General features: G+C 44.8%; 1 protein-coding gene across 1 annotated transcript in view; it reads right to left on the bottom strand.

The window, feature by feature from the left end:
- The window catches only part of Dnah2 (dynein axonemal heavy chain 2), a 132,490-nt gene that overhangs the window by 11,322 nt on the left and 106,140 nt on the right, over window positions 1-15,028 (bottom strand). The window contains exons 65-74 of the mRNA XM_008855967.2: window positions 5,516-5,680; window positions 4,872-4,997; window positions 4,606-4,754; window positions 4,465-4,531; window positions 4,177-4,327; window positions 3,796-3,944; window positions 3,473-3,606; window positions 3,164-3,308; window positions 2,820-3,019; window positions 1,015-1,141 (exon numbers count right to left, since the gene is read on the bottom strand). Coding sequence (XP_008854189.1) covers window positions 1,015-1,141; window positions 2,820-3,019; window positions 3,164-3,308; window positions 3,473-3,606; window positions 3,796-3,944; window positions 4,177-4,327; window positions 4,465-4,531; window positions 4,606-4,754; window positions 4,872-4,997; window positions 5,516-5,680 — 1,413 coding nt within the window. The remainder of the gene's footprint in view (window positions 1-1,014; window positions 1,142-2,819; window positions 3,020-3,163; window positions 3,309-3,472; window positions 3,607-3,795; window positions 3,945-4,176; window positions 4,328-4,464; window positions 4,532-4,605; window positions 4,755-4,871; window positions 4,998-5,515; window positions 5,681-15,028) is intronic.

A 15,028-nucleotide genomic window follows, 5' to 3' on the forward strand; every position in this document is an offset into this window, starting at 1 on the left:
CCAAGGAGGTGGAAACTGGAGTGCTGAGGGGCAGTGGGAAGTATTAAATTACAACAAGGACTAGGGGTGTGACTCAGTGGCACGGTACTTGCCTAGCCCAGGTAAGCCTCTGGGTTCTATCCCCAGCACCACCAAGGTTGCAAAGTGAGAGAGGGCTGAGTATACATCTGAGGAATAACTTCCTGGGCACAGGGCAGCTGGGGCACATGCCCTTGGGTGAGACATGCCAGAGTGTTTGAAGGCAACGAGCTCTTGTATAGCTGAAGTGGAAATGGGAGAGGCAAGGGAGATAATGGCCCTGGGGAAGTCCTATCTAAATGGCATCCATGTTAAAAATCTTCCTGGCTGCTGGTTTGAGATGGTGGGGTATTATCAAAAGGCTGTTGCTAAAATCCAGTAAAGGGAGAGAAAAGAAAAAAGTGCTATCTGGGAGGGAGAGGAATGCAGCACAGTTATCTGGTAGCTTTAAGGGTGCACTTGAAGCTCAAGAGAGGCCCAAGGAAGTCTGGGCAGTGTGGGTATTTTTCTCCAGCTCTGTTCAGCTGCATGGGCCACACACGGTGGCAGAAGAGCTGAGTCTAGCAGAGTAGTGGTTTTTCCAAGCAAATGCAGCACACAGAGGGAAGACAGAAGGGTAGAGGCACCTGCAAAAGAGAGAGACAGACAGACAGACAGACAGACAGACAAGCAGACAGACAGACAGATAGAGAGACAGAGACAGAGACAGACAGAGACCATGGAATTCAAGCCCAGGAAGGAATGGCCTGAGAGGCAGCAAAACTGTGGCAAGATCATGCCACTAGTACATCACAGGTAAGAGGTGCCCCATGCCCATGTGAAATGAGTCAGCCTTATGACCCCAGGGTGCCCATGTAAACCTGATTCTGGCATGGTTTTCCTCAGATCATTCAGCGAAGCCTTAGGCTTGGTGCTCTGGGTCTGGAGTCCTTATCACACTTGCCCCCATCCTCAACCTTGACCACCACCCTGGGAAGTGTCCTCTGACTGACTTACCACACCCCCACGCAGAAAGAAGTTGTACTCATCCATGTTGAGCTTGCCAGAAGTCTCCAGGATTTTAGCACACATATGAAAACTAAACAGTAGCTTGTGGCGTTCAAAAAGAGTGCGGCAGGTATATCTAGGAGGACGAGACAGGGAGGATTAAGGAGGCGAAGTGGCCTGGGGACGAGACACCCAACAGAAATACTCACTGAGTAAAGGTCCTACACAGAGCCTTACATAGAAGGACCATAGTCAGCATCTAACCTGAGCCTTCTAGAGATAGCCAAGGACTCAGGGGCCTTGAGAGATTGACATGATTTTCCCAGAGTTCACTCATAACTAGGCATTCAGTACCATTAAGAAACAAAACATTGATTATTCCTCAGTCTTGTGCTGGGCACTCTGTAGTTTCTGAAGATACTGATAAGATAGCTCTGTCCTTGAAGTCATGGCCACGGCAGGGAGTCTCATGCTCTGACACAGATACCCAGAGGCAATGAGTCATGATGAGATGAGAGTGGTTTTCAGGGAATGCGGGGCACAGTGCCCAGCCTTGCCTGATAGACTTGGAGAGCTCCAGAGAGTAGTTGGTACCCAAGATGTAGCATGGGAGAGATGGGAGTTGAGTGTTCCAAGGAGAGCTTACAGCATAAGGAAAGCTGAGAAAGGCGTGGGGTGCAAGTTGGCATGAAGCTGGGAGACTGTGGCAAGTGGAGACCAGGTCACAGAGGGCTTTGGGAGGCCACTCAAGATATGACAACCAATGAAGAGTTTAAGCCAGGAGTAACAGGGTCAGATTTATGTCTGGAGGGCTGACACTGGTACCTGGTGGAGAAAATATTGGGAGGGACAAACAGGCAGGGTGAGCTATTAGGGGATTGCTGTGTAACTCAGAGAGATCATGACAAGCCCTGACAGTCAGTGGAGAAACAGGGAGAAGCTGACAGGAATGTTCACAAACAGAACACAGTAACTGATCAGAGTTGGAAGAATTGGGGGTATCTCCAAGTTTCTGACAGGTGACTGTGGGGTGGATGAGACATTAAGGGATGCAGACCCTGGTGGAAGAGGGTAGATCACAAGTTTGATCTGAAACAAGTTGAACTTGAGGCATCTGTAGGGGCAGAAAAATCAAGTACTTTGGAATTTCAAAATTTGAGTCATAGGCTGGCAAGATGGTTCAGCAGGTAAAGAAACTTGCTGCCATAAGCGTGCCATGCCATACACATGCATGCCCCAAAATAAATAATAACTATAAGTTTTAAAAAAATGTGTTCCACAGACCAGAAGCAACAGCTCCCTGGAAGCTTGTTAGAGATGCAGAATCACAAGCCCATCCCAGACTTCCTGAATCCCAGTCTATTTTGTGAGTGAGTATGTGAGTATGTGTGTTTTCATCGGGGGAGGGCACATGTACATGTGTGTGTATGCATGTGGAGGCCAGATGGTGATACCAAATACCTTTCCTCAATTGTTCTGCACCTTATTTTTTTTGAGACAATTCTCTCACTGAACTAGAGCTCACAGATCCAGGTAGACTGGCTGGTCAGAAAGTCCCAGGATCCTCCCATCTTACTTCTCTAGGTGCTGAGATTACAGGCATGTGCCTCCACACCCAGCTTTTTGTGTGGGTGCCTGGGATCTGAGGTCAGGTCTTTATGCTTGCACAGCAAGCACTTTACTCACTGAACCCCCAGCCCCAACTCTCAAATCTGTGTTTTTAACAATACCCCTACTGTGTCACTATGCCACAAGTAGCCAGAGACATATCAGAGCCAGCTACTTGGCCCCTGCTTTGTGCATGGCCATCAGACCTGTAGACAGCATAGGTGTGGTAGTCATTCAGATAGTCAATGCGGTCCTCCAGTTTATTGCTGCGATGACTCTTGTCAATGCTGAGGATAAAGAGGCTGATGTAGGCATCCAGGGAGAACTGGTACATGGGGTCAATGCGGCCCATGTCATTGAGCACGAAGAACAGCACTGAGGCCCGTTGGGCACATGGGCGGTAAGCCTGTGGGAGTCAACAGAGTCAGGGCAACAGAGGGGTAGGCACAAACAGGAGCTCAGGGGAAGAAGAAGAGATCTCAAGCCGACATGATCTGAGTTGCTTCTTGGTGGCTGGCCAAGGGCAGGGCAGGAGGGTGTAGCAGTTCACCTCACGGGCCAAGTCAATGTTGATCTCCGTGGTCTCACTGGTCTCCAGTTGCTCAGTTACCTCAGTGGCTGTTATCTTGGATGTCTGCAGGGTGTTCACCAGCTGCACATCATCTAGCAGAGAACCTGTGGCCTCGTTCAGCAAGCTAGGAGAAAGACAAGAGGCATGTGGATCAGGGAGTTTGAAGTGCTGGGCTGGAGGGAAAGGACTCCTCTTGTCCCCCTAGAATAATAGTTGTGCCTTATGGGTAGGCCAACTGGGAGCATGCCAGGCGGGGGTGGGAGTGGGGAGTAGGGGTGGCAGTCACACCGGAGGATCTCATCCTCCAGCTCCTTGAGTTTTCTCTTTCCAGCAGCAATGTTGATGACCAGTGAATCCTTCTGCTCCTCAAGCTCAGGCCTTTCCTTCCGAACCACAATGCCCAACAGTTGGGCCTCCAGGCCCTAAAAGAGCCAAGACTCAGGGTTAGGATCCCATTCCTGTGGTCTCCACCTCTGTCATCCCTCCAGACCTCCCAAGACCCTTGTCCTCACTTGCCCAGGTCAAGCTTAGCCTTTTTCTCAGATATTTTTCTAGATTCTCCAGCCTTTCCTGCTTTACCCTAGCTCAATTGGATATCTGTCCTTACTCACCTGTTCCTTAACAGCAAAGTTGACAATGGTGGTCTTGGCTGAGGTCTCCGGGCTATAGTGGGGATTGGAGAGTTTGGTGGTAATGTAGAAACGGAAATTGGGATTGTATTCCACCTCTTTGTCACCAATGCACATTAGCAGCCGTCCACCTACATCCACAAAAGGGTCAAGGGCAAGAATCTTATATGATCAGGTTTAGGCTGTCCCATTCCCCACTGGTATCTAGACCCATGACTCAGCCTACCCTAAAGGCTCCACCCAGGCCTATCTACATGGAGGTACAGGACACACTCAAAGAGCCACTCTTTCCACCCTAGTGTCCTACTTGATTGGTCTCTAGGACCAGCCCACAGTGAGCCCATAGTAAGCCTGGGCTCTGACCAATTCGAGCTACAGATTTGTTGAGCACAGGGTTGAGCGTGGGGTCCAGATATTCTTGCACATTCTGGAGCAGCACCGGAAATCCAAACTGGATGGCATTTTCTAGGATACGAAGGTAATCACTCATCTGCAGGTCAATGATCTTTAGGCCCTAGAGAACAAGGGGATCAATGGAAGGAACACAAAGGAACACCACGGACACAATGGCCAAGAGCAGAACCTTGAGAAGAGACTCAGCTCAGGAGGAGATTCTTCCAGAGTAGCCCAACCAACTGCCCAGACTAATACCTGGTTTCCTTCCATGTTCTTTATCCACTTCAGAGCTTGGGCCTGAGGATCGATCATGAGAGCCCACCTAACAAAGGAAGTGTCAGTTAGAAGACAGGCTCTTGCTCCTCTGCCTCTCACTCCCTGCACAATGTAACTCACCTGTTGCCCTGGGTAACAATGATGCCATTCTCAGTGGAGAAAGCATCTGAGGGCAATCCCTGGATGTTCCAGTCACGAACTTTGGTAGGATTGGACAGGAAGGTATCAATGGAAAAACGAGGTGAACAAGGAACCTGAAGCTCCCAGATCTGGGAAGAGAAGAGCCCCAAACTTCAGCTCAAGTCCAGAAGTTCTCCCTCTTCCCTGTATCTTTTCATATTCCCCAAAGCCCTTTTCCTCTAGAGCCTACCCCTGGGCCTTCTTACCTTCTTGATCCAGATTTGGTTGACAATCTCATCCCGGTAGTTGGTCAGAAAGGGTCCCATGTAGGACAAGAAGGCAGCTGCCAGCAGACAGTCACCTACCAGGCAGCCCAGATCTCCATCCAGGCCCTGGTGGATAGCAAGAAGATGTAAGTGCCTGGGATTCCAGATCTTTGGAGAGACTTGAGACACTTTGGAAGGTACTTTCTTTTGACTCTGGTCTAGATCACAGTCTTCCCTTTCCTATACCTTTGTAGAACTCTGAGAACTCTCATCGCTTTTGAATACCCACCTCTAACAGCAATGTGTATGCTGATGATTATCCAGTGATAAGACCTAACCCTTTTGTGGAGCCAGGACTCAGTGGGATAGAGAAAAGATGCCCCATGTCTGTCATCTCTCAGGAAGACAGGTTGTACCAACAGGCCTTGTGTGCATCCCAGCTCCTTCATGGAGCCCACCCCCAGTGGACAGAATGCCATTCCTTATACATTCCCATCAAAAGTGAGGCAGGGAGGGAAGGACTCCCACTGCCTCCCATTCTTGAATTTGCTGAACCCAGGTGTCATTGTTTTCAGTGGGAAGGAGATGGACCTCTTGAATCAGGTGGGCTGCGGAAGAGGAGCCACAGCTGTAACCCATCTCACCTGTACAGTCTCTTCCCAACGGGCCTTCTCACCAGCCAGCCCAGACACCAGCATCCCTGCCCGCTCCAGCTTCAGCTCCATCTCTTCAGACTTCTTGCGAAGTTCTTCCTTCTGTGCCAGCTTCTCATCATACTGTTTCTTCAGCATCTCCAATTTCTCTGCCACCTAGGAGGAATCAGTGCATGGGAGGCAGGGTGGAACATGCAGGTCTGGAGGACAAATTGTTCTGGGTCAAATCCTGACTTTGCCACTTGGTCGCTGCCTCTTGGGTAAATTAATCTCTTCAAGGGCCAGTGAGATGGCTCTCCTGGTACAAGTGCTTGTTGTACAAGCCCGACGACTTGAGTCAGTCCTCCAAACCCACAGAAAACCAGATGTGGAAGTGCACATCTGTAATCCTAGCACTTCCACTGGCAAGATGGGAAGTGGAAACAGGAGAATCACCCAGAAACTCACAAGCCAGGTAACCTGAAGTATGCAGAGCATCAGAAACAGCAGAAGACCCTGCTTCATCAAAGTAGAAAGTTCTCTTCTGACTTCCAGATGCTTTACACACACACACACACACACACACACACACACACACAATAAAGTACATGAAATTGAGTGGGGGATTGTATGGCAGAGGAGATAGAACACACACACACACACACACACACACACACACTAATCTCTTTGAGGCAAAAATATAACCATTGTAAGGTGAAGGGCCTGTTCACCACCATATCCTTAGACCTAGAATAATGCCCAACAGTCCAATTTTTCATTGGCTATTTTTTTGAGACAGAGCCTTGCTATGTATCTCAGCTGAGTTTGGAACTCACTGTGCAGCCCAGGGTGAGCCTAGAAGGCTCAGTAGTTCTCCTGTTTTAGCCTCCCAAGTGCTGAGATTGCAAGCATGTGCCATAATGCTTGGCTCATACATGTTTTTGAAATGATTTTTCTTTCATTTTGCAGTGCTGGGGATTGAACCCAGGGGCCTTGTACATGTTAAGAACAAACTCTGAACTATATCCCAAGCCTATGCCTCATCCTTTCCAACAGCTACAGAATAATCATTGTTTATTGTGGTTGAACAATAATTTATCTAACAAATCTCCTATGAATAGACCTTTGTGCTTTTCCACCCATTTGCTATTATTGACTACACGGTAATGAATGTCTTTGTGCATGTGTAAATACACCTTTATACACTGTGTCTTTTTTCTTTTCATTTTATTTACTCCATGAATAGGAACTTAAAATTTCAAAAGGCATAAAAATATGACTCATGAAGAGACTTCCTCCAAGCCCTATCCCTACCTTCTACTTGTTCAGTTCCTTCTTTAGAGGCAGCCAGTATTAACTGTTCCTTGGATCTCTTTCCAGAAGTATTTCTATGCATGTACAAGTATAACTGTTGTTTTCTTATGTGTCAATTTCAGATCATTTTTATTGACTCTGTGCTATGAAGATTTAACTCCCTTATACCTCCATACCACAATTCCTATTTACTAATAACTATAGTTTTACTGGTTCCCATTACCACATTAAATAATATATTAGCACCTCAGTTTATGGGCCTGGGAGAATAACTGCAAAATGCATGCCTAGCACACATAATTCCCAGGACCACAAAAAAAGCAGCAGCAGCAGCAGCAGCAGCAGCAGCAGCAGCAGCAAACAACTCAGTTATTCTATCTGCACAGAATCATTGCCTGGTCTTTCCCTCACCAACTCCTGTAAGCAACTTTTTCAGTTGACCTCTCATTTTTACATTGTCAAGGTTGGTAACATTTCCATTCAGAAGCCTAGATTAGGCCACCAGGCCGTGTCCAGAGGCTGGTTATAAAAGCCCCACATCAAAAGAAGCAAGACGTTATCATGGCTTGAGGAGATGTCCAGGCAGGGAGCACCATAGTGCCTGGTCCAGTTGCTTCAGAACTAGGTGCATTTCAATAGAACGTTCACAAGCTGTACTGGTTGTTAAATGTTTTTATCTCCCTAGATTATGCGCTTTTTTTCCCCAGAAATAATCATTAGTTGAACTGTCTCTCTCACATCTCTCATGACACTTTTATTCCACATTCATTGACTGTACCGTCCTACTTTTCTGTATTTTGATAATATTAAAACCTCCCTCAGGGATCAGGTATAGCTCAGTGGTAGAGCACTTGCCTTGTATGTTTGAGGCCCTGAATTTGGTCCCCAGAACCATAGAAGAAAGAAATCCCCACCCCTAGTCTTTTTCTCTGTGTGAAAGGCCTGTACGGCCCAGTGCCTAAGACTGGGCAACATCATTTACAGGTGAGGTCTCTGCTGGTGAGGCTGCTCACCTGCAGGCGTCAGTCACATCCTCCAAGTAGTTATCTTAAAAAAGATTTGTTTTGGGGGCTGGAGAGATGGCTCAGCAGTTAAGAACACTGACTGTTCTTGCAGAAGACCCAGGTTTGAATCCTACAACCCACATAGCAGCTAACAACTATCTGTAATTCCAGTTCCAGGGGATCTAACAGCCTCTTCTGTCCTCCGCGGGCTTTGCACAACATGGATGTACTTACCTACATGCAGGCAATACAAGCATACACATAAAATAATAAAATATTATTTTAAAAATTTGTTTTTTATTTTCATTTATGTGTAGGTGTGTGTCTGTGTTATGTGTATGCCACATGTGAGGAAGTAACCCAAAGGTGCCAGAAGGTGGCCTTGGATTCCTTGGAGTGAGTTACAAGTGATTGTGAGCACCCTATATAGGTGCTGGGAATGGAACTCAGATCCTCTGCAAGAGCAACAAGCTCTCTTAAGTGCTGAGCCATCTCTCCAGTCCCCCAACTACTTTCTTGGACAGGGGTTTATGGTGGTTTAAACCACTGTGACTGTCTTGAATTGTACAGGTCAATGGTGTCAAGTCCCTCACATGCTATACAACCATCACCACCAATGGTGTCAAGTACTCCACATGTTATTCAGCCATCGCCACCATTGTTCTTCCAGTACTTCTCATTGCCCTAAAAGGAATCCCCACAGTGATTTACAGGTTTTGACCTTTTGACCAAACATACCCCACCCCTATAGCCTGGAGGAAGGGCTTTAAGCAACTACACTCTGATCTTAGCAAGGGATTTGCTCTTTGTCCCAGTCTGCTTCTACAGAGGCAGCTCAGTTTGAAACAGAGCAGCTTCAAGGAAACTGGCCTTGGACCATTCACCCTGGCCAAAGGAAAGACATGGACCTTAACTATGAGGCAGGAGGTCTTGGGATAAGGGCTACTAGAGCTAATAACCTAGAAGCAGTCTGGCCTAAGAAGCTGAAATAGGATTAGGTTGCTTTTAGATGCTGATGAACAAAAACTTAGATTAGTTGGTTTTTAAACTGCAATGCAGTTGATTGGGGTTTTTGTTTTGCTTTAATATACTACAAATTCTACCTTTAAGTAGTTGCTTCCAGGTTTAGACAGTACTAGATCAACTGTCCCATTATTTAGGTTTTTTTTAACTTTAAAAAAAGTTGAGAATTTCATACATGCATATAAGGTGTTTTGATCAAATCCACACCCACTCCCTCCCCTCCAGCTCCTCCCATCTCTCCCCATCACTATTTTCTGACAACTTCATGTACTCTTTTCTTTTTTTTAAATGGGGCTTTTTGCTGCTCTAACATTCCTCCCTCTGAAGAGGTAACCCTAAAATCTTTTAGTGATTAGATAAAAGCTCCCAAATACTTTTGACATTTTTGGCCTTTGGAACAGAATATGTTGCTAAGAGGCCCAAGGACATTTTGACTTTTAGCCAAGAAACTGACTACTTTTCTTTGGGGTCTCTTTACCCTAACTGTGTAGCGAATTCCTACCTCCTATTCTTATCATTATTTGGTTTAAATTTGGGGCTAAGGAGGTAGTTGCGGTAAAAATCCTTAATGCCCTTTATCTTATCCACAAACTTACAGACAGGAGGTTTTCTACTTTGAAGGGCTGACATTCAAGATGTTAGTGTAGGATGGCCTGCTGCTATGATCTGTGCTGCAAGGCAACAAACCTAAGCAACTTAAGGATACAAATGTGGAGGAGTCATGACTTGCTCTCTTTCCACAAGAACACTGAATATTGACTTCAGTGGCACCAACAGCAACTTCCATTCAGGAATCTGTTGAAAGTCATTTTCCAGTTAAAATAAAGATGTGAAACCAAGCATGGTAATATGGGCCAGTAACCCTAGCACTTAAGTGGCTGAGGCAGGATGACCACAAGTTCCAGGTCAGCCTAGACTATATAGAGAGTTTCAGGCCAGCCTGGTTTATAAAGAGCCTGTCTCAAAAAGGGGGTGAAGCTGAAGCAGGGCATGGTGGTACATGCCTTTAATCTTGGCACTCAAGGGGCAGAGACAGGCAGATCTCTGTGAGTTCAAGTCCAGCCTGGTCTACACAGCAAGTTCCAGGCCAGGTAGGGCTACAGGAGACTGAGTTTCATAAAAAAGGGGTAGGAAGGAATGGGAGGAGGCAGAACTTTCCCTATGAGGCAATCTTCATAGTCTTTAGTTTCCATACGGAGAGGCAGCATAATAGCCGCTGTGGCCTGGATCACAGTACAGGACAGGGAACCTAGAGCTCAAGGGAAAAAAAAAAGAAATTAAAAGGATATAGCAGAGTTTTTTTTCATCTGAAGCAATAAAAACCTCTGGAACTACATGGTGATGGCATTATACAACATAGTGAAGGCACTTCATGCCACTTTAAGACAACGTATTGTTTAAGATGGTAAAATTTATTGGTTTAAAAAAATCACGATACACTCCCTTTCAAAATGAATATGTATATTTCCCACACCCCTAATTTGACAAATGCTCATTGCTTAGATTGAATCTCTTATAGTAATCTACTGATGGAGACTTCTCTCAGTTAAATTTAAATTCCCAGGTCACAGTTTCCAAACAACTGAAATTTTGGTAAAGCTAAATCTAAGCTTTTCTCCAGGCATCCTCATCCCCACTCTTGATTTTCTACTATGATCTTTGCCAATGATTGTAACTGTTTTGGGAGAGCATAATTTCATCTTAAATGCATATGCCTTACCAAATGCTTATATTTTTAAATTAGTACTGTTATTATTATTATTATTATTATTATTATTTTGTCTTTTTTGAGACAGGGTCTCCTTATAGCCCCAGCTGTCCTGGAACTCACTATGTAGACCAGGCTGGCCTCGAACTCACAGAGGATCCACCTGCCTCTGCCTCCTGAGTGCTGGGATTAAAGGCGTGCGCCACCAGGCCCGGCTTAAATTATTTTTTAAAAATTGTCTTTATTTTAATGTGTGTGTGTGTGTGTGTGCGTGTGTGCATCTGTTGTCTGTTGTTTGTGACTTTGTGTGTACAATGCCCTTGGAGGCCAGAAGAAGACACTGGGATCCCCTGGAACTGGAGTTACAGACAGTTGTATGCTGTCATGTCAGTGCTGAAAACCGAACTCAGGTCCTCTGAAAAAGTAGCCAAGTGCTCTTAACTGCCAAGTCATCTCTCCAGACCCCTTTTTATTTATTTATTTGTTTGTTTATTTATTTATTTATTTATTTATTTATCTATTTTTGGTCTTTTTGAGACAGGGTCTCCCTGTAGCCCCAGCTGGCCTGGAACTCACTATGCAGGCTGGCCTTGAACTCACAGAGATCTGCCTACCTCTGCCTCCCGAGTGCTGGGATTAAAGGCTTGCACTACCACGCCCAGCATTTCTTTTTTATTTTTAAATTGATGCTCACTGGGCTGGTGTGATGATACACTGGGTAAAGGCACTTGCTGCCAATCCTGAAGACCTGAGTTCAATCCCCAGGACCCACTGGTGCGAGGAGAGAACTGACTCTCATATGACCCCACACCAGCTCCATAACCTGTGAACATATGCATATCCATGCACAGATACATAGGCCAACCAATCAGTCATTCAATCAATTAGTAAATAGTTTAAAAACTATGTTCATTGAGAGACTTGATTCTGAACTACAACCTTTTAGGCCTTCATGGAACTATATCTTCATGCATAGACACATAGGCCAATCAATCAGTCATTCAATCAATCAATAGTTAAAAAATTATGCTCACTGAGAGACTTGATTCTGAACTATGACCTTTTAGGCCTTCAAAGAACTATATCTTCATGCATAGACAACAGGCCAATCAATCAGTCATTCAATCAGTCAATAAATAGTTAAAAAATTATGCTCATTGAGAGACTTGATTCTGAACTACGACCTTTTAGGCCTTCAAGGAACTATATCTTAACCCATAGTTTAGGAAAATTAATCATTTTTTAATTATTATTTTTTTATTGCATGAATGTTATGCCTGCATGTGTAAAAATGCACCCATTTTGTGCAATGCTCTTGGAGGACAGAAGAGGGTCTCCGATCACCTGGAACTGGTGCTATTGCCAGTTGTTAGCCACCTTGTGGATGCTGGGATTCAAACCTTGGTCTTTTGCATGAGCAGCCAATGCTCTTAGTCACCGAGCTATCTCTCCAGTCCCAGGAAAACCAATTTGTTTTAAAAACTTGCAATCAAGCCTGACAACCTGAGTTTAATCCTTGAAACCATAGGATGGAAGGAGAAAAGCAACTCCTGTGAGCTGTCCTCTGACCTCCACACTCATACACACACACACACACACACACACACACACACACACACACACACATATATATTTATAAAAAGCAGCAGCTCCAGCTGAGCTTAGTGGTGCAGGCCTATAATCTGAGCTACTTGAGAGATAGAGGTAGGAGCATCATAAGTTCAAGGTCTACCAGGATTACACCGTGAATTCAAGGCCAGCCTGGGCAATTTAATTGAGACCCTATCAAAATAAAAATATTTAAAAGGGATATATATATATATATGGGAATACAGCTCAGTTGGTAGAGTGCTAGCATACACAAAGCCTTTGGTTGGATCCCCAGCACCAAATAAACCAGACATGATGGTACGCACCTATAATTTCAGTACTTGGGAGTTGGAGGCAGGAGAATCATGAAAGTTCAGGGTCCTCCTTGGCTACAAAGGAAGTTCAAAGCTAACCTGGGTTACAAGAGACCTTGCCTCAATGAACAAAACAAATAAAATATGCATTTGGCTCTTAAAAGTCACATCAATAACAAGCGAGAAATCTTGGTTCCTTATCTGTTTAATCAAGCTCCTGAGAAAAGGGAACTGAGCTGGTAAGAACCTTGGTCTTTGAAGTCAAGAGAAGCAGACTTTTCTCCAGTTTGGCCAACACAGCAGGCCTCCCCTTCTCTAAAGAGAACAGGTTTTAACAGTTCTGCTCCCCGCCCCAACTTTAAAAAAAATACATCTTCCCGCCTTCTGCAGGAAGCAGAAGCCTCCCCCCTATAAGACCCCAGCTCATGACCCAGGGCAGACATTTTCCCTGCCCGGAAGGGAATTTGTCCCATGTGTTCCTTTGCTAATAAACTCTGCTTTCTCCTGATCAACCCTATTTGTCACTATGTAGACCAGGCTGGCCTTGATCTCACAGAGATCCATCTACCTGCCTCTGCCTCTGGGACTAAAGGCATGCGCCACCATGCCCAGCTTTGTTTTGTTTTTATATTTTATTTATTATTTTTATTTTATGTGTATGGATGTATTGCCTGCATGTATGTAAGTGCACCCCTGTCATTCAATGCCTGCAAGATCAGAAGAGGGTACCAATTCCCCTGGAACTGGAAGTTACAGATGGTTGTTATCTGCCATGTGGGTGCTGGGAACCGAACCCAGTTCCTCTGCAAGAGCAGCCAGTATTCTTAATCAATGAGCCATCTCTCCAGCCCCTAATCTTTTGTTTTTTGAGACAGCTCTCTCTGTGTTATCCAGATTGGCCTTGAATCTCTGTGACCTAAGAATCTTCCTGCCTCAGATGTCATTGCACCCAGCTCTCCTGTCTGATTACTTTTATAAATTAAGGGTTTTCATGTACATGTGGATTATATACCAAAAGACCTAACATTTTAAGCTTTTACAAGTGTTTGTCCAAGGAATGAGTTGGCAGCACACTCCTGAGGTTCCAATTTTTAAATGTAAAGGAAACAACTTTTAATTACTTGGCCCAGAATATGACTCATCTGGGAGAAAAACCTTTCCAAATGGATTGCCTCACCTTGAAAAAGAGAGTAAGGGTGAAGGTTTCATGAGCATTGGGAGGTGGCTATGGTTACAGAATGGAGTGATGGAGGAGATGGAAACCTATTCACCCAGCCTGGAGGGGTTTTCTGCACTTACAGAACTGTAAGAGACCTCAAGGGTGGCTCTGGTTCGAACAGTAAAAGTGAGTGCAGCAGGAGAAGACCAAGACAAGCTACAGGTAGCACTGCGTGGAATCAGAAACATGGCAACCAGCTCTATAACCAGCTATAGAGAGTCACATCTGTGGCTCTTCTAATTTGAAAAAGTTGAAACTGGTCTGGATATCTCCTATATTGGTTTAGGTGAGAGATTTTGAAATTGTATAACCAGATTCAATTATATAATATTTTTAAATGACTATATAAATATAGAATCAACAAAATTAAGAGGACAAGCTGGGCATGGTGGCACACGCCTTTAATACCAGCACTTGGGAGGCAGATGTAGGTGGATCTCTATGAGTTCAAGGCCAGCCTGGTCTACATAGTGAGTTCTAGGACATCCAGGGCTACATGGTGATAGCCTGCCTCAAAAAAACAAAACAAAGTAAAATTAAAGGACCAAGAAGATCAAAAGATTGAAAACAAGGAATATGTCCATCAAAGAGGGGTGGTGGTAAATGTCTCTAGAATATCATACATCAGTAAAAAGAAACAGAAACTTCCTGATGCTGCTATGGAATAATCTCCAGTTCACAGGTAAATAAGGAAGTAACACCAGTATGTGTAACATAAAATACTGTGTGTGTGTGTGTGTGTGTGTGTGTGTGTGTGTAATGAGCAAGATTTTGTAAAGTTTGGCTGCTTCCATGGAGGGAAGGCTGGCTGCTACAGAGCAGAAAGTTGAAAGAACACTCTTTACTGGATATTCTTTTGTACATTTTGGATTTCAGACCATGTGACTATATTATCTTGGGGCTGTAGTTATATTATCTATTAAAGAATGATAAAAAAATCAAATGATAGATTGGAAGAATTCTGAATTCTTTTGATAACAGCACTTGACAACATCCTGCATGGTTTGAGAGTCATCTATACATACACCTGGTAGGAAGTCACTTGTCGGTAGTGCTCACAGTAACTAATCCCCTTGGCTTCTAGAAGGGCCCCACCCCATGCCACCCAACTACAGATACCCTCCTGTTGTTCAAGCCCACAGATGCCATACTGACCCTATTGACCCATTCCTCTGGCAAAAACTGACTTGCTACCCACATTCCATCAGTCAACAATTCAGAGCCTAATTCTAAAGGCTACAACAGAGGTGGCCAACTCTAAGACATTCTCTTGAAGGTCTCCTGGGTGACAGTGCCATGTGATCCCCTAAGGTGACAATGCCCTAGGAGTCTTTTCAACCCTATATAGTCGCA

Source organism: Nannospalax galili, unplaced genomic scaffold, assembly GCF_000622305.1.
Source record: "Nannospalax galili isolate Female #2095 unplaced genomic scaffold, S.galili_v1.0 scaffold146, whole genome shotgun sequence".
Taxonomy (NCBI): domain Eukaryota; kingdom Metazoa; phylum Chordata; class Mammalia; order Rodentia; family Spalacidae; genus Nannospalax; species Nannospalax galili.